The sequence below is a fragment of the Corella eumyota genome, chromosome 1 (assembly GCF_963082875.1).
Source record: "Corella eumyota chromosome 1, kaCorEumy4.1, whole genome shotgun sequence".
NCBI lineage: Eukaryota > Metazoa > Chordata > Ascidiacea > Phlebobranchia > Corellidae > Corella > Corella eumyota.
This window is the reverse complement of record NC_137490.1, coordinates 15,604,897-15,632,006: the sequence shown is the minus strand read 5'-3', so window position 1 is coordinate 15,632,006 and position 27,110 is coordinate 15,604,897. Positions and strand designations below refer to the sequence as shown.

General features: G+C 26.7%; 5 protein-coding genes across 5 annotated transcripts; 2 read left to right on the top strand and 3 right to left on the bottom strand.

Annotated features, from left to right (window-relative positions):
* Positions 1-7,802: 7,802 nt before the first annotated feature.
* Positions 7,803-11,371, bottom strand: LOC145759879 (uncharacterized). The gene is made up of 8 exons (XM_082573735.1): positions 11,188-11,371; positions 10,799-10,941; positions 10,583-10,696; positions 10,285-10,398; positions 9,975-10,127; positions 9,612-9,820; positions 9,109-9,260; positions 7,803-8,713 (listed from the first exon to the last, which is right to left on the bottom strand). Exons 1-8 carry the CDS (start codon positions 11,304-11,306, stop codon positions 8,539-8,541), a joined length of 1,179 nt encoding a protein of 392 aa, XP_082429861.1. The 5' UTR covers positions 11,307-11,371; the 3' UTR covers positions 7,803-8,538.
* Positions 11,372-13,514: 2,143 nt separating this feature from the next.
* Positions 13,515-16,210, top strand: LOC145763450 (uncharacterized). Its single transcript, XM_082574894.1, has 4 exons — positions 13,515-13,586; positions 14,810-15,086; positions 15,214-15,396; positions 15,603-16,210. The coding sequence occupies exons 1-4, from the start codon at positions 13,530-13,532 to the stop codon at positions 16,097-16,099; spliced, it is 1,014 nt and encodes a 337-aa protein (XP_082431020.1). The 5' UTR covers positions 13,515-13,529; the 3' UTR covers positions 16,100-16,210.
* A 922-nt stretch (positions 16,211-17,132) lies between these two features.
* On the top strand, positions 17,133-20,547 carry LOC145740666 (putative sodium/bile acid cotransporter 4). The gene is made up of 4 exons (XM_082558492.1): positions 17,133-17,562; positions 17,994-18,171; positions 19,367-19,580; positions 19,774-20,547. The coding sequence occupies exons 1-4, from the start codon at positions 17,133-17,135 to the stop codon at positions 20,449-20,451; spliced, it is 1,500 nt and encodes a 499-aa protein (XP_082414618.1). The 3' UTR covers positions 20,452-20,547.
* On the bottom strand, positions 20,523-22,353 carry LOC145745515 (uncharacterized). Its single transcript, XM_082563617.1, has 6 exons — positions 21,935-22,353; positions 21,665-21,763; positions 21,419-21,475; positions 21,205-21,309; positions 21,010-21,132; positions 20,523-20,880 (listed from the first exon to the last, which is right to left on the bottom strand). The coding sequence occupies exons 1-6, from the start codon at positions 22,136-22,138 to the stop codon at positions 20,815-20,817; spliced, it is 654 nt and encodes a 217-aa protein (XP_082419743.1). The 5' UTR covers positions 22,139-22,353; the 3' UTR covers positions 20,523-20,814.
* Positions 22,354-23,196: 843 nt separating this feature from the next.
* LOC145745505 (ufm1-specific protease 2-like) lies at positions 23,197-27,006 on the bottom strand. Its single transcript, XM_082563606.1, has 9 exons — positions 26,933-27,006; positions 26,611-26,758; positions 25,988-26,179; positions 25,623-25,905; positions 25,329-25,524; positions 25,075-25,221; positions 24,696-24,860; positions 24,378-24,579; positions 23,197-24,113 (listed from the first exon to the last, which is right to left on the bottom strand). Exons 1-9 carry the CDS (start codon positions 26,984-26,986, stop codon positions 23,902-23,904), a joined length of 1,599 nt encoding a protein of 532 aa, XP_082419732.1. The 5' UTR covers positions 26,987-27,006; the 3' UTR covers positions 23,197-23,901.
* Positions 27,007-27,110: the final 104 nt, after the last annotated feature.

Here is a 27,110-nt window from a genome sequence, read left to right as displayed (position 1 = left end):
CTCAAAATTTTTGCAAAATGTTTTATCTTGAATGTTAGTTAGGCCAATGCGCGCCTAATTAAATATAAAATTTTAGATTTTGAGATTTCATAAATTTTTAATAAAAGTTTCATAACTTTTATGAATATTAATATTTTTGAAAAATATTTTGTAAACACGGTAATTGGACCTATGCGGTTATAACACAACAATTATTTTTCGATTTAAAATTTTTTATTTTTTTTTTAAAAATTTGTATGCAATTGGCCAAAAATATCACGTGACCTAATTAAACCCAAAATAAAAATTACCTCAAACTTTTGTTTTACTGAAAATATTCGCGAAATGTTTTATCTTGAATGTTAGTTAGGCCAATGCGCGTCTAACAAAATACAAAATTTTAGGTTTTGAGATTTCATAAATTTTTAATAAAAGTATCATAACTTTTATGAATATTAATATTTTTGAAAAATATTATGTAAACACGGTAATTGGACCTGTGCGGTTCTAACACAACAATTATTTTTCGATTTAAAATTTTTCATTTTTTTTTTTTAATTTGTATGCAATATCATTGGCCAAAAATGTCACGTGACCTAATTAAACCCAAAATAAAAATTACCTCAAACTTTTGTTTTACTGAAAATTTTCGCGAAATGTTTTATCTTGAATGTTAGTTAGGCCAATGCGCGTCTAATAAAATACAAAATTTTAGGTTTTGAGATTTCATAAATTTTTAATAAAATTATCATAACTTTTATGAATATTAATATTTTCGAAAAATATTATGTAAACACGGTAATCGGACCTGTGCGGTTCTAACACAACAATTATTTTTCGATTTAAATTTTTTTATTTTTTTTCAAAAAATTTGTATGCAATATCATTGGCCAAAAATATCACGTGACCTAATGAAAAACAAAATAAAAATTACCTCAAACTTTTGTTTTACTGAAAATTTTCGCAAAATGTTTTATCTTGAATGTTAGTTAGGCCAATGTGCGTCTAATAAAATACAAAATTTTTGGTTTTGAGATTTCATAAATTTTTAATAAAAGTTTCATAACTTTTATGAATATTAATATTTTCGAAAAATATTTTGTAAACACGGTAATTGGACCTGTGCGGTTCTAACACAACAATTATTTTTCGATTTAAATTTTTTTTTTTATTTTTTAATTTGTATGCAATCTCATTGGCCAAAAATATCACGTGACCTAATTAAACCCAAAATAAAAATTATCTCAAACTTTTGTTCTACTCAAAATTTTTGCAAAATGTTTTATCTTGAATGTTAGTTAGGCCAATGCGCGCCTAATTAAATATAAAATTTCAGATTTTGAGATTTCATAAATTTTTAATAAAAGTTTCATAACTTTTATGAATATTAATATTTTTGAAAAATATTTTGTAAACACGGTAATTGGACCTGTGCGGTTCTAACACAACAATTATTTTTCGATTTAAAATTTTTTATTTTTTTTTTTTAATTTGTATGCAATATCATTGTCCAAAAATATCACGTGACCTAATTAAACCCAAAATAAAAATTACCTCAAACTTTTGATTTACTGAAAATTTTCGCGAAATGTTTTATCTTGAATGTTAGTTAGGCCAATGCGCGTCTAATAAAATACAAAATTTTTGGTTTTGAGATTTCATAAATTTTTAATAAAAGTTTCATAACTTTTATAAATATTAATATTTTCGAAAAATATTTTGTAAACACGGTAATTGGACCTGTGCAGTTCTAACACAACAATTATTTTTCGAATTTAAATTTTTAAATTTTTTTCAAAAAATTTGTATGCAATATCATTGGCCAAAAATATCACGTGACCTAATTAAACCCAAAATAAAAATTACCTCAAACTTTTGTTTTACTGAAAATTTTCGCAAAATGTTTTATCTTGAATGTTAGTTAGGCCAATGCGCGTGTAATAAAATACAAAATTTTAGGTTTTGAGATTTTATAAATTTTTAATAAAAGTGTCATAACTTTTATGAATATTAATATTTTCGAAAAATATTATGTAAACATTATAATAAGACCTACGGTTCTAACAGAACAATTATTTTTTTGATTTAAAATTTTTTTTTTTTAATTTCTATGCAATATTATTGGCCAAAAATATCACGTGACCTAATTAAACCCATTTATTTCACGTACATAGAATCGTTCGCGTGACCTTTTAACCTATCAAAACTGTATACTTAGCTCGACCAATGATCATACAAGGGTTGTATGATCATTGGCTCGACCAAAAAAAATTTTTTGTCGCAAAACTTAAAATTTTATAGTTAATTAGAATTGTAATGACGGTATTAAGATTCAAGATAAAGAAAGTTTTTCAAAAAGTCAAAAGAACAAAAATTTGAGCACTTTTTTCTTTGCGTATTCATAACATAAATATTTTTTATATTACAGGTCGTGACTATAGCTATGCGTGAAAAAAAAAAAAATTATTTTCAATGGGGAAACTGGGTTTCGAAACTTAGACTTTGCTACTTACAACGTATGGCATTACGCGTTGAGCTACCGGACTCGATATATCAGCGTTACTTATTTATATACATATGTTTGCAAGAGACTTTCGATAATAAAAAAATATTATGATCAATTTTATTAAACAAAAATGATTTTATAAAGTTGAACAACCGATGTTGTTATGTGTTGTAATGATCAATACTGCCTGTAAAACAAAAAATATATTTAATAAAATATTACATAACGTAATTTGAAAACTTAAATTACACACGATATATGAATATAAACTGTATACGTAATATAAAAATGATGTAATTTTTGTTCTGTTTAATATTTTTTGAATTTTTTTTTTATCTTAGGTGTTCTTTTGAGTGTTTTAACATAAATATAATCTCAAGTTGAAGTAACGACTTCCAACTATTTTGAAGTACTTTAAAAATAAAATTTTACTATGATTGATTAAGCCAAACGCATTTTAAAAGTTAAAGCAAACGAGACTAAAACCTAAAAGTAATCAACAAATTAAATTTATTTAAACTTGATAAACGCAAAAATGAAGTTTTGTGATCGTCAGTAGAGATATAACAATATTAGAGATAAAACAAGACACTTTGGCACGAAGAAATACTTTTGTACATGTTAAAACTGTGAATTTAACTTCGTCATTTTTAGGTTGCACTTGATGAACTTCTTTTGTTAACCTTCCAACTATTTACGTGAAAGTGAAAAAAACCTAATCAAAAAGAAAAAAGAAATTACAATTTTCTTCAAGACGCTTCGGGGAACTCCCCGATTTCTGTTTTTATTTATTACGCTCGGATGGTTTTAAATGTAAATTGCTTTATCCTCGATTATATAATATTTCATGTTAATTAATATTTTACATTTTTAAATATAAATTGAATCACAATGTATGTAACAAATTTTTGTTTTTAATAAGTTATTATTTTTTTGTCTTAATCAAAAAATTTAAATACAGTTAAATATTTCAAGTTTTCTTAAAAATTTACAAAAATTATTATTAGTTAACCAACTTTGATATATTGTTATTACTTTTACTACATAAATATTTATTTTACATAAATATTTATTTTTTGGGATGTATTTATTTAGATTCCCATACTAAATCAAATACTTTTTTTTTTTATTACTACATAAATATTTATTTTTTGGGATGTATTTATTTAGATTCCCATACTAAATCAAATACTTTAAAGCTCTTAAACTTGATACACTATCGAACACATCAAACAATCATTTAAATTTCTTAAATTTAAAAATAAATATCTATTTAATTTTTAACTTTTTTAGTTTAAAAAAAAATGCTAAATTATGTATTTAACTGAATGTTAAAAATTCAGTTAACTTTAAGATAACAAAAAAATAGTTTTTAAAACTTAAATATGTTTTGAAATCATTTTTTTTAATTTAACTGTAAAACAATTTTTTAATTTAATTATTTTTTTATTTTAATTTACTATTGAACCCTTATTATGGTTCGAAATCTTAGATTTCGAAACATATTGTTATTGTCAGTGTATTTATTATTATGGTTTCGAAATCTTAGATTTCGAAACATATTGTTATTGTCATTATTATTATTATTATTAATATTATTATTAATCTTTTCCAGTGTCTTATAAGCTGTAAATTTTGAGTTAACATAACTTTTGTTTGTGAACATTTACAGTTTTGAAATTTTAGTATGTTGTTTATTATTAGATTGTGTTTTCATTCTCCTATTTACAACATTTAATTATCACTAATTACTAATTAATAGGTGTTTATTTATTAAAATTTAAAGTTTGTTTTTTATTTTTTAAATCTTAGCCATTTGTATATCATGATATTAGTAACTCAAAAATAAAATAGAATTTTAATTTTTATCACTAATTATTAATTAGTAAGTGTTTGTTTATTAAAATTCAAAGGTTGTTGTTAATTTTTAAAATTTTTGTCAATTGTATATCATGATAATAGTAACTCAAAAATGAATTAAAATTTTAATTTTTGTCACTAATCACTAATTAATAGGTGTTTGTTTATTCAAATTTAAAGATTGTTATTAGGTTTTTAAATTTTGGTCGGTTATATCTTATAATATTTATAATTCGAAAATGAATTAAAAAATAATTCTTGTTTGTTTGTTATATTTAAATGCTGGTTTGTTCATTAAAATTTAAAGTTTGATATTAAGCATTAAATATTTGGTATGATGTATTTTATAATATAGGTAGTTAAAAAACATATTTCAAAAATAATTTTTGTTTATTTATCATATTTAAATTTAATGCTTATTTATTTAATAAAAATCAAAAATCAATTGTAGGAATTTAAAATTTACTATAATTTATATCCTAATATTACCGACTTAAAACTGGGTTAATTATTAGTTTTTGTTTGTATAATATATATACATGCTTGTTTGTTTATTAAAAATCAAAGGTATGTATTATTCTTAGTTAATGTTTATGCATATCTTTTTTTATTTAGAAAAAATTATGTTAAAAATAATCAAATAATTTCGAACCCTATTTTATTTATCAAATAAATCTAGTTATTGTTTTTATTCTTTCTAGTCAAAATTTTGAAAAACGATAACTTTTGTTCTTTAAAACTAAGATGTCTAAATTTTTAGTATGTTTGTTATTATCCCAACAAATCGCAAATCTCCTATTTACGAAATTGAATTATCACTAATTACTAATTAATAGGTGTTTGTTTGATTGATATTAGGTTTTTAAATTTTGGTCGGTTATATCTTATTATATTTAAAATTTGAAGATAATTAAAAAATAATTCTTGTTTGTTTGTTATATTAAATGCTGGTTTGTAAATTAAAAATCAAAGGTATGTAATATTCTTAGTTAATGTTTATGCATATATTTTTTATTTATAAAATTTTATGTTAAAAATAATCAAATAATTTCGAACCATATTTTATTTATCAAATAAATCTAGTTGTTTTTATTCTTATTTGCTCGAATTTTGAAAGATGATAACTTTTGTTCTTTAAAACTAAAAGTTCTAAATTTTTAGTATGTTGGTTATTATCCTAACGAATTGAAACCTCCTATTTACGTCACTTAAATGTCACTAATTACTAATTAATAGGTGTTTTTTTATTAAAATTTAAAGGTTGTTATTAGGTTTTTAAATTTTGATCGGTTATATCTTATTATATTTATAATTTAAAAATGAATTAAAAAATTATTCTTGTTTGTTTGTCATATTTAAATGCTGGTTTGTTTATTAAAAATCAAAGGTATGTAATATTCTTGGTTAATGTTTATGCATATATTTTATATTTATAAAATTTTATGTTAAAAATAATCAAATAATTTCGAACCATATATTATTTATCAAATAAATCTAGTTATTGTTTTTATTCTTTCTAGTCAGAATTTTGTAAGACGATAACTTTTGTTCTTTAAAACTAAAATGTCTAAATTTTTAGTATGTTTGTTATTATCCCAACGAATTGCAAACCTCCTATTTACGACATTTAATTATCACTAATTACTAATTAATAGGTGTTTGTTTATTAAAATTTAAAGGTTGTTATTAATTTTTTAAATCTTGGTCAATTGTATATTATGATATTACTAACTCAAAAATGAATTAATATTTTAATTTTTATTACTAATTACTAACTAATAGGTGTTTGTTTATTAAAATTTAAAGGTTGTTGTTAATTTTTTAAATCTTGGTCAATTGCATATCATGATATTAGTAACTCAAAAATGAATTAAAATTTTTATTTTTATTACTAATTAATAGGTGTTTGTTTATTAAAATTTAACGGTTGTTGTTAATTTTTTAAATCTTGGTCAATTGTATATCATGATATTAGTAACTCGAAAATAAAATAGAATTTTAATTTTTATCACTAATTACTAATTAATAAGTGTTTGTTTATTAAAACTCAAAGTTGTTGTTAATTTTTTAAATTTTTGTCAAATGTATATCATGATATTAGTAACTCAAAAATGAATTAAAATTCTAATTTTTGTCACTAATTACTAATTATAGGTGTTTGTTTATTTAAATTTAAAGATTGTTATTAGGTTTTTAAAGTTTGGTCGGTTATATCTTATAATATTTATATTTCGAAAATGAATTAAAAAATAATTCTTGTTTGTTTGTTATATTTAAATGCTGGTTTGTTCATTAAAAATTAAAGTTCGATATTAAGCATTAAAAATTTGGTATGATGTATTTATTTTATAATATAAGTAGTTAAAAAACATATAAGAAAAATAATTTACGTTTATTTATCATATTTAAATCCTTGTTTATTCCATAAAAACTAAAAATTGTTATTTAAGCGCAGAACAAAGAAATAATTTTAATTTTTTAGTGTAATAATTAAAAAAGGTATACATAATATTTGATTAATTAGTTCAGTTAATCTTTTTAAATAGGTAATGTTTGTCTATAAATTTATTTACAATAAATATTAATTTTAAAAATAATCAAATAATTTCGAACCATATTTTATTTATCAAATAAATCTAGTTATTATTATTATTATTAATATTTTCAAGTGTCTTATAAGCTGTAAATTTTGAGTTAAAATAACTTTTGTTTTCGAACATATACAGTTTTGAAATTTTAGTATGTTGTTTATTATCAGATTGTGTTATTACTAATTACTAATTAATAGGTGTTTTTTTATTAAAATTCAAAGGCTTCATTAAGTTTTCAAATCTTGGTCACATGTAAATTATGATAGTAACCAATTAAAAGTGGGTTAAAAAATGAAATTTGTTTGTTTATTTTATTTAAATGCTTGTTTATTTATTCAAATTTAAAGATTGATGTTAGGCAAATAAATTTTTTTTTTTTTTATAATTCACAAGTCAACTCACATAACTTTTTTTTAAAAACGTGCATAACTTTTAAAAAAATTAATATAGGGTAATAACATTTTGAAAATAAGAATCTAAAACCATTTTTTATTAAAAAAAATTAAATATGTATATTTCTTTTCTATATTAATACAGTAGTCAGTACCTACTTTAAATGGTCGCGCGATCGACATCAAATATACGTAGTACATAAAAAAAAGTTTAATTTATTTCGATTTAAACCTTGTTATAGTCCTTTAACAGATCAGTTTATTTAGTGACTATTTAAAAAGTCAATATAATTGCAATCAAAATAAATACAATATAAAAACTATTATATTTCAACAAAAATTTCTTTATGCGTATGGTTATTTTAAAAATATTAAATAACTTATGCAAATCAAATAGTCATACCTTCTTAAATGATATCGTTTTTTTTTAATTTTTTAAAAGTAAATTATAAAAATGCGTTACCTCTAATTTTATTCACGAATATGTTTCTTTTTTTATGTTGTCATGTACGTTAATCTAAAAGAACTTCAAAATATATTTATGTTTTTAAATATTAAGGAAAGTTCAAATATTGCACTTTTAATTAAATCTACCGCGCCTAAAGCAGTTATTTGTTAGGTTAAAAAATGTCAATAGTTAAGTAGGAGCATTACATATATCTACCTTATTGTACTTTGATGCATTGTTGAATGTAAAACTTGTAAAAAAGGGAGAAAATATTGGTGGAAGAACTGCAAGATGTGGGCAATTCTAATCATCCTCATATTAGTTATAATCATTATTATTGTATATCTTAATATATCTTAATATATTTAAATAATAACAGAAATCAATGATCAAAAAATAGGTAAATCATAGATTAATAAAACTAACATAATCTACATGCATGCATATAGAAGTATTTTAAAATATACATTTATAAAAAGTTTTTTTTTAATAGCTGTTAATTAAGTAGTTACACATTAGTCCAAAATTGACACTCTACTTTAAATCACTTTACTACCAGAACTCTTAATAAAACTACAGATATATATATATAATTATAAAACACAATTAGATAAAACATAATAAAAATGATTAAAATATATGTAATACTAGGTTGATGTCTAAAATGTTGTATAAAGTTACAGGTTTAATAAAATATGTACAGAAATAATTAAACTACAGAAGTTGTACATTAGTACTTACATTGGCTTTGATATCTAAAAATTACTTGACCTGACATAAGTCAACGATTGCATTTTTTAATTGTATATAATCTTCTTCAACGTTATATACATTACAGCTTATTCTGATCCATTTCTTGTCATTAAAAGAAGGAAAAGCAACAACCACTTTGTACAAGTCAATCATCTTCAGAATAAGTTGAGTATCATTCGTCTCACTGTTAAAAACAGTTACACGTTTTTATGATTAGACTGCTAGCTTATACACTTTATTTAAAAATAAAAAAAGTGTAATGTAAACTGACACCATAAAAGTTTAAAAAAATAAAACATCCAAAACGCACAAAAGTTTAAAAAATAAAACATCCAAAATGCACAATTGGCAAAACAAAATAAATTTATTTAAAAATATACAACTTTATGTAATTTGCCAGTCATTAATTAAGATTAAAAAATGTAATCAGTTTCATACAATCTTTTTAAGTATTAGTGGCATATATGTTATGCCGCTGTTAAACTTTTTTAGTTGATTAAATAGCAAAAAAACACTTAAATAATTTACAGTGTGCTGTTTGTGTTTGTAAACAAAAATTTCCTTATTTAAAGTACTTACTCATCTTGTTTGGGTAACGGAGGAAGTAATACACAAGCCATATAAGGGGCTCTCATGTGATGAGGTATGTCTAGTATACTTGTCTTAAATGCTTTTGCTAGCATTTCTTGAGCCCATGTCAACATCTTATCAGCATATTCCTGTTGTACTTTCTATAAAAAACAGTGATAAAATTTAAGAAAAAAAAATTAAATTTGCTTTTCATACCCAACCTGTTTTATTTTTACTTTTATTCACTTAGTTGTTGTTTTAACTTATCTTTACCAAAATGATAAAAACAAGTACACAAAAAAGGAACTATTTAATGGTTACTAATATTTTTTACACATTGTAATGAATATTTGTTGCAAGAATTAAAACCAAATATTAAATAAGTTTAGATTTTTCTTTTTAAAAACTAATATCATGATGTGTAAAAAAAAATTTGTCAATACATAAATAAATTAAGCATTTGAACAAATCTTTTTTAATGAGCTTAAACTAAACAAATCATTATAACTCACAAATCCTCCAATTATCTCTTGGTGAAACTCAATAGCTTTTGGCAATGTGAAATAAGGACTTGTGTCTCTAGTTCCCATGTAACCAAACCTTTCATGAAAAAACTTTATGTGGTTTGAGGTGATAAGTGGAAATATTTTTCCACTAAAAGCTGGAGCAATCCATAGAAATGCACATCCACGAGAGGCATAACACCATTTGTGAAAGTTTCCTTTTTTGTAAAAGTTGAATGAATAATTTCCGTTTAAAAATAATAATTATAATACCTTATTTAAAATAGAAAAATTTAAACTATTTTTAAATAAAATATAATGGAGAATTGTACACCTCAGGCTATTTAAATCAAATGCCATAATGTGGCTTACCAACATAAAAATCAGCATTAATATCCATAATATCAATATCTATTTGACCAGGAACATGGGCCCCATCAATAAAAGTAAGAACTTTAAAGTCCTGACAAACTTCTACCAATCTTTTTACAGGTAACACAATTGCAGAAGGGCTGGTTATATGATCTGAATTACAATAAAATAAATTTTATTATAAATGCCTTAAATTGTTGTTATTTATGAAGTAAATTATTGTCAATACAGTTGTATTTAAATACTTTTATAATAAATGACATTTATAAAAAAATTTAGAGCAAAAATTATATGCAGTTATTTTTCATACCAATTACAGCTAGTTTAATGTTGGGGTGTTTGGCCAAACTTTCCTTGTACAGATTAATTATTTCCTCTTCAGCCTTGATTGGTACCGGAATATCTATGGAAACAATGCTGATACCTAAACAACATATGTTTAAATAGAGATAATTTTACATCTATAAATAAAAAATTATTTTTACAAATTTATGATAAAAATTACAAAATACTTTTGACAAATTGAAAAATACCGTTGAGTTATTTAAAAAATTTACCATTTCTTAAAAACTTCATAGCTCAATAATAGTTACATTGATGCCACTTACCAAAATCATTTTTAAGTTGGTCAATAGTATTTTTCACAGCTAAATATGTATGTGTTGTCATTAATATTGCATCATCTTTCCCCCATTTTAAATTCTTTAACACGGTATTTGTTCCTACAAATAAAACCAAGTTTACAGAAGTTAAATACAAATATGACGAAAAATTAAAATCAGAACAAGTCTAATGAAAAACAAGAGTTTTTTACTGCCATTTACCAGTGGTAGCGTTATCCATAATGAAAGTGTCATTTGGATCTCCCTTAATAAACTTAGCTGCTGCATAAATAGATTCAGCAAAGTACTTTTGGTATTTTCTTCTAAACCAAATGTCAGGATATTTGTCTTGATCCGCCAATACCCTGTGTGTACAATTATTTTTTTACATGAACTTATATGCAATAACAAATAATATTTTCACCCAAAATATTTCAAAATTATTTTAAATCATATTATTTGAAGCAGGTTAATTTAAACATAAACACAATCAATGACTAGTAAAAATAAAGAAATAACAGCATCCAAAACTATAACTAGTTGTACACATTTAAAATGTAGGTAATAAAATATTTAAAAGTCTTGTAGGTAATTTAAAACAGATTATTTACTCTATTCTGTATTCTGCAACAGGGACAGGTACCAAACCATAGCTTCCATGATTTACCATTGCATTTCCCTTCTCCTGTCGAAACAATTTTCGAATTTCTTCAGAACCTGGTTTTAACATTTTTTCTTTTTTTTAATTTTTAAATAAATTAAAAAAATACCACTATAGTATCAGTATCCCTATTTAAAAATGAATCTAAAATAAATTTCGACACAACCAGCATTAGTTAAAATCCGAACAAAGTATGTAATTAAATAGTTGTTTCAACTTTTACGTTTAAATAAAAAGTTCAAATTAAACATTCCTATATGATCAAAATAGTTACTTTTATAAAAATCCTTGTAAAATATATAAGCAGACAAGTGTACATTACAATCCAGCAATAATAAGTAACTAATTGTTCAACACTTAAGTTGTTTGATTAGCATGCATTTGTTTGTTTAGTGTCTTAAACCCTAACCACTTAATGTGATTGTGTTACACAAACATCACATGAAATAATGAATGAAGGCTATCTAAAATGAAAAATATAAGGTGATAATTTTAACTCATTTGCCTTTTACCCATTTTTTGGCTTCTTAACTTGTTGTTAAAAACAAAACATCTACCAAGCAAAAATACTAATTACAGTTTTAAAAAAAATATTTTAATGTTTTAGTGGCAGAAACTTGAAATTAAAAACAAGCATTGAAGATCAAAATTGGGAATGCCCCTATTAATTTGCAGGGTTGTCATATTTATTAAATCGAGTTAAACTAACTTAAGTATAACTAAAACATGAAAATTAGTTAAACAATAAATTAAAACCAGCTTTAAGCCTAATTTTTAAACATTTTTAGAAATTAATTTGTTAGGAGTTCAGTACAATGTACGAATAAACCTTCTAGCAATAGCTTTTGCATAATAATCTTTTAATTCACAAAAGCAATTATTTTTTATTTTATAAAAATAATTTTGTTTAATAATTACAGCAATTGTAAAAACATTTAAATTGCAGTTACCATATTTTTAAAAATAAAGAAACGGTATTAATAAGCTAATAATAGAAAAAGAGATTGTTTTTTTAGATGCAAGTGTTAGGAAGGATTGAAAAATATACTACCTTAGACCAGGTCACTTCTACCCAAGCTGAAACCAAATAAATTTTATGGTATAACTTTGACAAAATATTTAATGTTGTTTTATAAAAAGTACAATAATTTATACCAAAAATTAGATAGTATTTAAAAAAATTTAATTTATATCAAAAATGAGATAGTATTTATATTTTTTTAATTTGTTTTTATATTACTATTCAATGTTTTTTTTGTTTTTGCTGAAAATGGGAATCTAAGATAATCGCATGATATCCATCGTAAGATAAACCTGTGTTATTAACTAAAAAGACTACGTACGATATAATCTATTGGATTTATATAGAGAACAAGTTGTAGTAAACAGAAATCATATTGTTAAAAAGTTGCTCACTTTTAAACCTTGTGATGATTATAATAAAATTTAATTTAATAGCTCATTTAAAGTATCAAAAAATGGTTTGACATTACCTTTTTACTACAAGAAAAAGAATACTAAAATAAATATTTGTTAAGAAAATTCGCTTTCTTAGCAGATTTACCAAGCAAAAAATAAACTTAAGTATATAAAATTTCTCCCATATTAAATGACGTAGTTGTTATGCTTATCTCCGTAACAGACTAAATATTATCAAGAGGAATAATGTCACGACCAAAACAATAAAATATCTTGTTTACCAAACTGCAATTTCCAATGTTGCGATATGTAGCTTACACTGGGACTAGCATTAAAGCTAGAGTTATAAACTATGTGAATTTATTTTTATTTATTTACATATTTGAAAATCGTTACATAACAACCACAATAAATACATAATTACCTGATTTATCCATTTAATAACAGGTAAAATGTTGCCACCTTATTGTTTAAAAAGGGCAATTTTTTATAGTTAGGTTAAGAGACAAGTAAAAAATTAAGAATTGATAATATTCATTTTTTTCAAAATTAGGAATTGATAAAAAAAATTAAGAATTGATAATAGTCACTTTTAGAGTTTAAGTTGCCATAAACCAGTCAAAAAAGGATTTATAAGTTAAAATTTTATTTAAAACAAAAATAAGTCTTAATATTTGTGAGTAATATTATTTAATAAAACAGTTTAACTTTAATATCACCAGGCCTATTTGAAAGAAACACGGCAAAAAAAATTAGCGCGTGATAAAAAAAAGAAAAAGGAAGAGGTTAAGGGGAATACCCATAAGGTTCTTATTAATATAAGCGAACGAAAAGTTTAAGAATTAAATCACAGTTCGCTGTAAAAGAAGTAATATGTTAAATATCAGGATTTGTTTTATTACCTTGGGACTTATAATAGTTTGTATACAGGTAAAAAAAGTTAAAAATATTTTTAATTTTTAATATAAGACTGTTATATATAGTTTGTCTAAATAAGCCCAAAGAAAAAATTTAATTAAAAGTAGGCATAATTTTTTAATCTATAGGTTAGTATAACTATTGAAATAAACATTTATTAAAAAAACTTAAAATTTATTATCAATAAATAAACCTAAAGTTTATAAAGGTTAACTTTAATCGTAAGAAAGTTAGACAGTCTGCGTTGCATCATTATTTTGGTGTGACATTCGTCTGTCATTACCCACAACTTTAAAAAAAATTGCTATTAAGTATTTACGCTTTGGATACCTAAAAAACATACAAGGTCTAATATTTACATTAAAATAATCAAAATTTTAAAAAGTTTTAAATTTTTTAAATTTTTTTTTAAGTTTTTAAATAAAATTATTTTTAATGCTTATTAAGTTTGAATGTACGTTTTACTTTACATGTATGATAACATCGCTTATAAGAAATACGTAGTTCTCACGCTGGTTGTAAAATATTAATTCAGCTTGTTAATATGCCTGTAACATGCCTTCAAATCGTTGTTATCGTCATTGATATTTTAAAAAGATGATGTTATCTGTAAATAAGCAATGTGTGGAGAAATGTTAAAAAAATTTGCTATTTAACAAGTAAACCAAAACTATGACTTTATCCCTACTGCGGGGTCAAGTGAATATAAATAAATGACTTTAATTTTAGTACGGCATTGACGTATCACGTTGTGCTTGACAAAAGGTTACGCAAATACAGTGACGTCGACGTATTGTTTGCCATAGTAAATTTAGATTGCCCCACCCCCTTTTCACTATAAATTAAGTTGATATCCAAAATAGTTTGCAAAATAAGGTATTATTTAAATCAGACCATCCCTACGTGATTAGGTTAATATTGATACGCAAATTAATAAAGCAACCGAAAGTCATTTCTATATTTAGCTGTTCCCTATTTTGTGTTGCACCACAATTAAAATATTATAAAACATTGTTTGTTTACGTAAAATTGGGATACAAAGCAAAATGCAGAGCAACCAAATATTTATTTACAATATTAATCTGTTTTAGTGCTTTTGTTACAATATTAGACAAATAAATAATGTTGCATCACAAGCGGTACAATCCTATTACTAACTAGCAGCATATACAGTTGATCAAACAACCTGATATTGCCCGATAAATAATTAAAATTAAATACATTTTTGTATTTAGGAATGTTTTACAATCTGTCCATCTCGATTTTATTCGGATTCTAGTCAACCAAGGTCTTGTCAGCCATGCAGTATTTGTCCAAAACGCTATGGTATGGTGACGCAATGTACGAAAAGTTCTGACACTGTATGTGCCCCTTGCAGAGAGGGAACGACATTTCAAAGCGGTTGGGGTCGTCATAAATTTTGCTATTCGTGTAAAAGTTGTGGGCCAAATAGAAACGTTATTACACCATGTACGTTAACGGAAGACACAGAATGCGGAAGTTGCCATAAAGGTATATCTTAATTACTTAACGAAGATATCATATTTTATTTAAAAAACAGTGTATAAGGAACTTGTATTATTTGACACTAGTTTCATATTTCCATTGAACAAGCTTTCACTTTTTATTTACTTGTTAGGGTATTATTGGGATGATATAAAAGGAACTTGTCAGCCGTGCTCGTGGTGTTTTCCAGATTTGTTCGGACCAAATGAAAGATATGTTGTAGCTAGCTGCAAGACAATGAATATACCAGAAGATTACCGGTGTGCAAAGTTACATACGCCACCTTACCATCAAATCACGTTTGAAAAATTTCAAGGTATATTGCTAAATTATGCAAATGTATAACACTATCACGCGTTGTCACTATACACAAGCATTAAAGTGTATGTAAATTTTAATACAAAAGCTCGTTATCAGGCATAGTCCGTCTATATTTAGATCATTGTTTAAATAACAGAATTAAAATTTTGTAAAATCACAAAAGCAATTTAAATTAATTTAAAATTTAAATATTTATTTTAGAAATGAGTTCGCACGATTTGGGGTCGGGTATTCAAGAAGGTTCAACAAACACGGAATATGATGAACACGACGGAAGCGGGGATGACGCTAGCAACTACCCATATGTAAATGACGTTGGTAATTTGCCAGGCGACGATGAAGACGTTTCGTTGTACACCAACCCAAAACTTGTACACAAAGAAAAAGAAGTCATAACAAGAAATGAAATAGTTCTAAACACAGATACAAACGAACCTAGCCAAATGTTATTGCCTGCACCTTTAATGGCTGGGGAACCTCAAAATACTAATATTGAAAACGACTCAACTAGTTTTTTATTTGCTTGTTTTACTGGCTTGTTGGGTATATTATGTATAATCCTTGCAGTGTGTGTGATTGTTTTATCGAAAAGGATTTCTAAACTTAAAAGCAAAAATAATAATAACGGTTTCAAGAAGAAAAGCATTCATTCCAATGAATCAAACTTACCTTTAATTGACATTGCAAGTGATAAATAATGATAAGACTTGTATATTTTGTTTTCATCTTTAATTATTTATCTACATCAATATTACAGTTTAACAAAACATAGTATTTATATTACACCTTAAATAAAATAAATTTGTTGAAGCTCTTGTTTTATATTTAATTCTTTAATTAAGTTACCAAATGCAACAACATATTGTTGTCCTAGATAAGCAAAAGCAAAGCCGACTTTAAAGTTAAAAGCTATCGATCTAAATTCTAATTAAGACTCTGTTCAATTGAACAATTTTCAAAGAGTTTTTATTGATTTGACAAAAACATTTCAGCTAATCAAGAGTGGAAATTTACCTTTTTAAAACTCTATATTAAAAAAGAATTTACTAAATATTAAACAATTTCACAAAACCCACTAATATAGTTGAAAATATTTAAAGGGAAGTATAAAAATCGCATTGTTTGGTTCGATAAAGATTGGATACAAAGGCCTCTTGTTAACAAAGCCTTGTAATTACAACCATATGTTAACCAATTGTCTGCATCACATTAGCTGCAAGTTAGATTCTTTAACTCGAAGACCGTAAAATCGATTTCCATTCCTAAGATCAATAACTTTCAAAGTGATTGGACGGTTTTATTTTTTTCCTCGGACAATTCGTACGAATTAGATGGCTGAGTTGGTTGTTATGTTATAAATATTTCATTGGGTGCCGACGACGTCAAATGCACGCTGTCAGAAATAAGAAAAGCTTCTTATTAGAAATAATAAGACACTGCAATATTGAGAAGGCTTAAGTTTTTTTAACTTAATAAGAAAAATTGTAAAAAATAAAAAGATTGTATAGGATTGGAATAACACAAAGATGTAATGTAACTACCAGGCCAAAATTTACAACAAAAATGTAGTTTTAGTTAGGCGTAAAAACTGCTTTTTATAGTTAAACAGTCTTAATTTTACAAAACAATTGACTTGTCAGATTTAATATAAAAAAATTATTTTATAAAGTTTAAAAATACACAAAACACATGTAATAATAATAAAATTATTTTTAAAAAGAATTAAGAAGAATGAAAGTTATTTATTTAAGTTTCGTAATATTTTGTGGTTTAATCAAAAATGGTTTTACGACCTCGAGTGGTCAGGAATTACAAACTGATGTTCAGACGACAATAACACCAGTGACGTCACCAGAAACGACAACAGATGATGACGTCATTAGCATTACAGTTGCAACGACAACGACCGAATGTCAAAACTCGACGGTCGAGTCGTACCCGGCTAGTTTAATGCAAGAAACTAGTCAACCCGAACCTAACAACCGAGAACTGACAACGACCGACAAAAATATTGCCCAAATTGTAGAAAAAATGAGACGAAGCCCAGGGTTAAATTCGGGAATTGAAGCAGTCTTGGTTCTAGTTGTGATTCAAACCATGCTTGGCTTAGGCTGCACGATGGATATACAAATTATCAAGGAGCATTTAATGCAGCCCACAGGTATGGTATAGTGGTAATACAGCCCACATATTAAAAATTACCAAAACAAACATTAAAAATAAATTATCTATCACCAAACATTGCCTACACAAAAGTTCGATGCAAATTATGTTTTTTATTAAACTAATAAAAAAGTTAATTCAGCCTCCAGGTATGTTCGTCGTGGGCTTCTGCCTACGAATATATTAAATACCAATTTTTACAATTTTAAGGTGATAAAGGCCCTTTCTCATAAGTTAAAGCGTTAAAAATATGCCACTTTGAATCATTTCCAGCGATCAATCGCCTACATAAGCAGACGATTATATTTTATAGCGTCTAAAAACAACAAATCAATTTCCGACATTCACCTTAACGTCGCATTCAAAGTAATGGATTTAAAATTAACCCAATTCTGAAAATCCTAACAAAATGGTTATTGTGTTTTGCAGGTATTATTATTGCGGCCGTTTGTCAATTTGGCATAATGCCCTTTGTATCGTTTCTAATGGCAAAATTGTTTGGTTTGGATAAAGTAGCAGCGATCGCTATTCTAGTTACTGGAAGTTGCCCGGGAGGAAATTTGTCCAACTTACTGACTTATTTCTTGTACGGAGACACAAATTTGAGGTTTGATATTTCTAAAGCAAGACAGATTGTATAACATTAAGTGATACAGTATACGTAACAGAATGCCAAATAAAAATCACGTTTAATTTAATAAAAATTCACTTGTAAACTAAACGAAAAAGATGGTTGCATAAGTAAAGTTCAGTGACTTGAATAAATGTTGCATTAAGTTTGCTTCTTTTGTCCTCTCTTATTTAAATAAAACGTAATATTACGTCTACCAGCGTTTATTTGCGAGGGCGTAATTCAATTGCGTAACGACGTGGGCGTAGGATTTCATTACGCGAGTTTGAGGTATTTCGCTCGAGTAGTTTCGTATCAATAAATGCGGGTGTATCAGGAAACTAATTTTCCAAATATTTTCCGCATTTTTGCCAAGTCACTATTTCTATTACCCTTGCAATGTTGTGGTTAAAATTTTTTTTTTTGAAATTGGAAAATCCAGTTTTTTTGTCCATGTACATTTTATTATGCTAACCTAACTGTTCAGTAAAAAAAAGAAACCCCGACTAAGCATACCGCCCAAAAATTTTTTTAAAAATAAATGGAATTTTACAGAAAAACTCGAATAATTCTATGAATCATATTTAAAAAAAAACGATTGCAAATCTGCAAACTTTCGTATAGACTTGTGGGTTTCGATTTCCTGTTAGACACATGCGATTTTCCGTGGGCGAATTAAGAGAATTTCTTAGTCATTTCATTTGTATTAAGAACTTCTAAAAAATACACAATTGCCCACGCAAACGTGCAGTAGAATGACAAATACCTGGTAAAATAAGTAGCATTGTAGCATTGTTCGTCGTTTAATCATTAAGGTTGTTATTTGCTTATCGTTATCAAATCCCACGTTCTGCAGATTTTAAATCTAAAATAGAAAACTGACCTTTATCACAAAAAAATTTGCAACAATATGTAAATTTTTCATGTTAGTTGATAAATTTATTTTGCGTATAGGACAAGCACGTTATTTTTATCAAAAATACTCACAAAACACTTTAGTCAAGTGGTTTGCTTTGTTTGTATAAGTATTTTGTGACGTAAAATATTAAGTAAGTCGTCTGCTGTCACTCTATACTTCAAGTGCCCTTTGTTAATTTTATGCTTTTTTTAAATTTAAAATAATACATAAAGTTTGCAATACATCTTCAAGCTAAGACTTTGTGTTTTAAATTTGATTTTTTTAATGTTTCAGTATATTGATGTCCACAATTTCCACTGTTTTGGCCTTAGTGTTAATGCCCCTATGCATATTCATGTACGGTTCAAGCTGGATTGAAGTTTCTATGATCGGTCAGTTGGTACCATTTGGTGGCGTAATTTTAACTTTAATTATGACGTTATTGCCGGTGGCTGCCGGTATTGGAATTCGAATGAAAAACGAAAAAGTGGCCACTACTATTTTAAAGGTTAATTTTTATTTTTACAAATTGAATTACTAAAAGTACTTACGATAATCTAAAATTTTATATTTAAATTAAGTTTTTTATCAATTTTGTTTAACGTGACCGTGTTGTTATTTGCAGGATTTAATTGCAATGTAAGTTAATTACGTTTATTACATTTATTGATTTATTAAAAAACTTTTATTTGTTTTTATAGATTTCTCTGATTAGCGTTGGCGTTTCTTTTATCGCTCTAATGCTTTTATCGATAATTCTTTTCCAATCTTTAATTTTCACCGCTATTTCTGGTCCGAGTTACGTCATTGCCTTTATTACTCCATTGATTGGATATGGATCGGGCTACCTACTAGCTACAGGTTTTAGACTTCCTGATGCAAGCAGACGAACGGTTGCCATAGAAACCGGATGTCAAAACAGCCAACTGAGTTCAACAATCTTAAAGATGGCTTTCGCTCAACAAACCATGGGCGCTTATTTCTTGTTTCCGCTCTATTACGCTATATTCCAAGGTTTAGAAGGTTTGGGAATGATTGTAGCGTTCCGGATTTACAGAAGATACCACGCCGATGAACTCCTTGCTGCACATTCTCGAATAACGTACGAAAAGTTCGATACCGACTGGAGCGCAGAACTAGGCGGAGAAGACCCGAAACCGATCGGCGGAACCCTTTACCAGCGTTCGCCAAGCAGTAATGGTTCATTCAACAGTGACCTAGCGACTACTAGCGGCAGAAACGTACCTCACGATCTACCACTAAAGCACAAGTACTCGCCTGAGGACAGTTACGATAATTCTGCCAACGACAGTAGCCAATTAGTTAGCGGACGACAAAATTCAGCTGGTGGAATTTTACACTATGGAGGCACGCAATAAAGATACTCAAATTAGGATAGTATTAATGCAATAAAGTAGCCATGACAATTACTATTTGTACATATACAAAAAAACTACCATATATTCAAAGTGTTAAATTATATATTTCAGTGTTTGTGCGTTTTATTTATTGTGTAATACACAAAATAAAAATTAATTAAAAAAATAAGCATTATACATTAAGCCGTGTATGACTTGTAAAAAAAGGTCAAAACCTAATTAAATACTAAGCATAAAATAGAACTGGAACTTGAAATTATCATTAGCAGCATCACAAGCGAACTTTAAAAAGGCATCATAAAAGTCTTTTTTTACAACTGTACACTGGCAAGAAATAATACATAGAATAAAAGTTAAAGAAAGTTATTCTTGGTCACCAAGTAAGACTTTTACAACTCTGCGCGATGTCGATATATCCTTTGTACTCTCCTAAAATTTTATATTTTAAAAATATTGGCAAAACATTCTTGAAATACTTAAGTACATAAATGCAGTATGCTTATCTTATGCAAAATAATACGTAAATTGCTGTTTATACAATTTGCATATAAATTCTACCTTGATTTTTTTCGTTGGTTTGACGTTATTTCTTCCAGCGTAAAAGTAACACAAAGCTACCGAAGTCAAAATCATTTCGGAAATCGCGATTACTTCCAATATTAAATGCAGAATAAGTGAATACTAAAATCATTAATTTTTTTTAATTGTTGTATAACTAACTATGTGTAATGTAAATATGCTAAAGAGTTTTACCACTATAAGTTGTCTGTTGATCATCACAATATACAACTCGAAGCCTTCAATGCAAGCCATCAGAAGCGAAAAATGAATGCAACAGCCACCAAAAACCGCAATGACCTTTAACAGAATGATAAATTAGTGCGCAGTGTGAAGCGCCAAGTTGTTTACAATATAAATAAACATCCAAGAGCGCTTGACGTCATCTTAGTTAACATGTGTTACTAACCCGAAACGAACGATTTGTCTGGCATGCGGTGTATTCAAAGCCTCCCATTATCAGAAACTAGAAAATAAATAAGATAATTACTTTTGCAAGTACTTGCAAATTGCGACTCTTTAATTTGCTTTAAGGATTCTGTGTTTTTTTTTAATTTGATCTCAAATAGAATATTTTTTTGTAAACTTTAAAAGTGCAACATAATCAAAACAATTCGAAGTGCATGAAACAATATTTTGATCATTAAAAACTTACAAATATAGAACACCAAGTCCCACTGCCTACCGCTTTTCCAAACACTGTTAACGGGATTGAAACCACAATACTGAGTACTCCCAAAATAATTTGTATGATCTGTAATAGACCGAAACAAAGATTGTTATTTAAGAAACGCCAAGTTAATTTAAATCAGACACATATTTGAAATTTTCCAGACAATAGTAACAAAATTTTATATTAAAGACTAAAACTAAAATCTTCTTGCAAATTTAAAGAGTCAAAATATTAAAAGCCTAGTGAACTCACACCAATGCGTTTTATTATCTGAACACGGATAGTTTGTTTCGTGACGTCATCGTAGCCCACGTTTTCGAGTTTAGATTGGGAGTCAAGCAAATCGTCTTTCGAGGATATTTGATCACTTTGCTGACTGGAAAGAATATCTTTACTTTCAGTTCCGCTCGACGACATTTCCTGACTACTATCAGAAGGCGATTGTCGACTTGCCATTTTTTTAAACTTAAATTTCTCTAATTTATAAACTATAGAAGAAAACTATTAAGTGTAAGACTTTCTTGTATACCTTAACACTGAACTGTAATCTCATAAAATAATAAACATATAACTTCCACGAAAATGGGTGTTTCCAACACAAAATAGAAATGTCAAGTAAGCTTGTTTGTAACAGTTTTAAAAGCTACAACATCTTGTAAACTCTTTGTTATACCATTGGTCTGTAATAAAACAGTTTTCTTATGTATATTTCAATTTTTTTACAACTTTTATACGACAATTAATATTTCACGACCTATATATTTTTTTTATTATTGAGTCAGCACTACTCAAAAAAAATTGAAGTAAATTTTAACAAAAGATAATATTTGAAAACGAAATTTGTCATCCAGTAAATAAACAGTTACCCTTTAGTCAATTATTCCTATTTCTTTACAAATTCTATTCTATTTTTCTTATTAACTAACTTTCGTTAAAAAAGTAGGCTTCGTGGTTTTGCTTTCTCTTTGCGAAAAATATTTCGATAATTACTCATTTTGACTAGCGCTTTACAATTAGGAAATTTGAAACGCTTCTAAAACTATTTTTTCTCGGCAACTTCACGTTAGTGTGGTTCTCATGCGCTTACAATTAAAAATACCTAGATATCGCTATAGCCTGCAGTGTTAATTCCTCGATTGCGTTTACACAGGCTTGCTGTCATTACATAGGTTTATCGTTTATGGATTCTACAAAATCGATTTAACAAAAACAAATATTTAAATCGATATTCTTTTCGTGAAATTACGAATATCACGTACTATTATTGTAAAACAAATTATTTTATTTAATTTGTAAGGAAAGGTGAATGACCAGATTAAATTTCTTTGTTTTTTATTTCCATCACCGAGTTATTGTGACGTCTCGCGGGTCATGAGTCAATTTTTCAAACTTATCATCAGTGTCATTTCAAAACGCAAGTTAATTAAGCGTAAAAATCAGTTTTTCTTTGTTTATTAGATTTTTTGTCTTAAAAATACAGACCATTTTCTGTTTAAATTGACAACTTTTATAATTTATTTCTATTTACTTACTTAGCGATAAAAACCTGTATTTTATAGGTCTGTTCTTATTCTAAAAAAATATTTAAAATTTAATAACACGAAATATAACTACACAACCACTTACCAGCACAAATAAAAAGCCTAAAATAGATTTTAATTCGCAAAAACAAATTCGTAAAACAACCCCGCGTAAAACCCCAATTCGAATAGAAAATAATCCCCAAATACACGAAACTTGTAACTTAAAACCCAAACGTATTGCACTTTACCTAATAGTACATCAGTTACTTTAAAAAATAAACAAATATACCTTTGTTTTTAACAAAAAATAGCGAAACTTATTAAAACTTTTAAAGACTTAAATTCAGAAAGTTTGCAGAAACTTAATTCGAAAAAAAATTATTAGTAGAATAAGTTTTGTCATCCTTGAAGAAACTGGCACACAGGATAACCCCTTTAAAATAAAATCTTTAAGTCACCTTTAAAATAACAGCATATTGTAATGTAAAACGTTATTTAGCCTTAGCGTCAAATGCCTTTTCATGAACATAATATATTTTATAAATCACGCAAAAGACTTTAATCTTTCACACACCCAGGTGGAAGTCTAATAAACAAACAATATTAAATAAAATGGTTTTATATTATCTTCAAGAACGACCACCTAGGACTTTGTACAAATATAAATTAACTCTTAAAACACATTTTCAAGTTGAATTAAAACACGTCTGGTGTTTGTGGTAAGCACAAGTTATAATAAGCCGTCTGGTTCCAAAAACTTGGTGCTTTCCACCCGCACCATCCCTTATCCTGGATAGTTTTCAGGTCCTCCGATCCAGTGTAATGTGGATCCAGGATGAGAAAGCGAGTTTCTCCACTCGTTTCACTGAATCTTACTCCTAAGATTGTGTGGGCAAGAACCCCACCTCCTAATAGAGTTAATTAATAATTCAGTAAAAGGAAAATAAACTGAAGCATTAATTGTTTGGTGAATATGTATATCAAGGTTTAAAAATGCTTATTTAATGGGATATTAATTATAAATAAACATTAAAAATAAAATACTTTCAAAACCAGTAAAAAAAAGATGTTGATATCTATTTTAAGGTAGTATAAACACTATATATTAGGTACTTTATTTATTTTAAACATAATTATAATGTTACTATGAAAATAATTAATAATATACAGACCTATCATTACTGGTGTTCCTTGTTTTTCAAAATGCATTGAAAGTTCTCTTCCCCTCGATGCTAGTTCAGCCCCCTGACTAACAAACATGATCTTAGATGTAACACCAAGGTACTCGTTCAACACATTACTTACTTCAATGGATCCAATCCATTTTCTCGTGCCTACAAACTCCTTAGGTTTGTCACCTACATTAACTAGTATCTGGAATATAAAAAAGTAAGATTTAAAAATTATTACTTAGGACTTAAAGGCATGTCTTAATAAGTTATAAAATAGTAAACCATTTTTTTTTGTTCAAAAAATAATTAAGTATATACCTGTTGAATTTCTTTGTGCGTTGGAATGGTTTTTGAAGTATAACCTTGATGAACAAACCATGAAATAATAGTTTGTAAAGATCTGTAAGCACAACCCCAGCCATTATCATCTATTTTATCTTGCATATAGTGATGATAACTATATGTTCCATGTATAAGATGGTTCTGATGTTGAAGAAATGTTATTTTAAAAGCCATAATTTATAAGTAATATTTTTAAAGTTTTAAATCATATTTAAACAAACATCTTTTAATAAATAATATTGGTCAAAATTAAACTAAAGACTAAATGAACCTACTTGTTTAGAACAAAGTATGTAAGCCTTATGAATAAAAATACAATTACACATAAAAGTTATTAATAATTTTTGTAACTTACCTTTCCATCTATAATAACTGGATCTTTTAACCCAACATGAACATTAGTGAGAATAAATTTATTTTGATCTGTAGTCAAGTCTATTGCATTTCGTTTCCTGAATATTGGTCTGGTGCAAAGTTCCAAAAATCGTTGATGCAAAACATCCTAAAAAATTTTAAATGAAACTTAGTTAGTCAATTACATAGTTTTTGACAGAAAACAAAATAAAATCATCGCTGAATCTAAAACTTAAAAATTGTCCAAGCAAATACCTTTCTGTATGTTAACAAATCATCATCGCACATGTTTTGAGGATAAAATATAGACACTGGATGGCACCATTGTGGCAAAACAAAATGGTGACATTTTGGAATCCCTATTTCCTTGTCGGTTGTCATAAAAGTCTCAAGACATGAAAATGTTGAATTCAGATGACGACTTAATGCTTGATCGAAATTGCTGTAAAGCCTAAAGCCGTAACCAAAAAACTTAATTAAATTTGTAAAAAAATTATTATTTATATTCTGATGCACAACATTTAAAATTTTAATAAAATTTAAACTTACTGATTAGCAGTTGTATTTTGGTTGGCATAACACAGCACATCAACACAAATTGGAATTTCAAATTGATTTGAATCTTGATTTTCATATTTTAGTGTTGGAACAATGTTGCTTTCTGATTTTAAATTTTGAACTAGTTTTACACTAACTGTTTTAGATGACTTTTTATTAAAAATATTTGTAGGTAATTCGTCCAAAGAGTTAGAACTAATAATGATGTTGTGTTCTTTTAAATAATATGCATATTTATTTAAAGTTTCCTCATCAACATAACTTTCTAATTTACCTAAAAAAAAATACAAAACATGGTATAAATAAAAACCATAAAGCACTACAAAATTTCAGTTTTTCACTATTGTTACACATACCATTTTTAACCTTTATATTCCATGTAATTTTTCCGGTAATATGAAATTCAGTATTCAATAAAAACTGTTCCTTTATTTTTAAATCTGATAACACTTCATACTCAACATTACAACCTAACTTGTCTTCTGTTAAGCTGAAGTGAGTATCAAGTGGATTCGATTTATTTCCATAACTTCCACATATTCGAATTCCTAAATATGTTATCCAAATTAAAATCAATTTTGTATAAACAAATAAAAGATGTCTTTTATATAGACAGATTGTTTAAATAAAATACCATATACACTGCACATTCAACCCAAAACATCAAGTAATAAATCTTATTATTTTAGGCTTTAATCAACAAACCAGCAGCGTGGTGTAGTTGTAAGAACACTTGCTACACCACACATGGGGTCATGGGTTCAATCCCCACTGACCTCATGCTGTAGCGCTCTTGAGTAAGGCGCTATAAACGGTACAAACTCCTGCTGAGCCAGCACTTAATCAGCAGTATAATTATCATGCAATTATAATCTATAATATCCCAAACTGTCACAGGCAACTAGAGACTGGGTTATTTTTAAGTCGCGCATTCAACTTTCCCACATCGAGGATAAAGATATATACAAAAAAAAAAAACCTGAAGGCAAGAAATTATTTATTGAATCGTCTGAGTTGCTTTCTTTGAGTTCAGAAACACAGCCAGAGATATAGGTTGAATTATCAAAAGTTTGCCATCCAACTAAAAATCCTCTAGATTCACTATCTTGTAAAACTTTTTCAAGTTTCTATAAAATAAATTAAAGGATTTAAAAAATCAAATAAAAATTTTGAAATTTTTTCAGTGAAACATTTCTCAAATTTGTCTGTTTGCGCCGTTTAAAAGTTGTATTATGCCTTTGTGAATACAGTCAATTTAAATTTTAAATACATGTATTTAGCAAATACCTAATTATACTTACTTGTTCTACGTTCTTAGAAAGAAAAATTACTTTATCCATTTCCTTACAGTACATAACATGTGTCAAAAGCAAAACAGCTGATCTAGAAGTGACGTTTTCATATTTTAAAATGCTTGAGTGCGCAATAATGTTTATTTACATTTTGTTTATCCTCGGTAATTAAGTAAGGTCCAAAGTT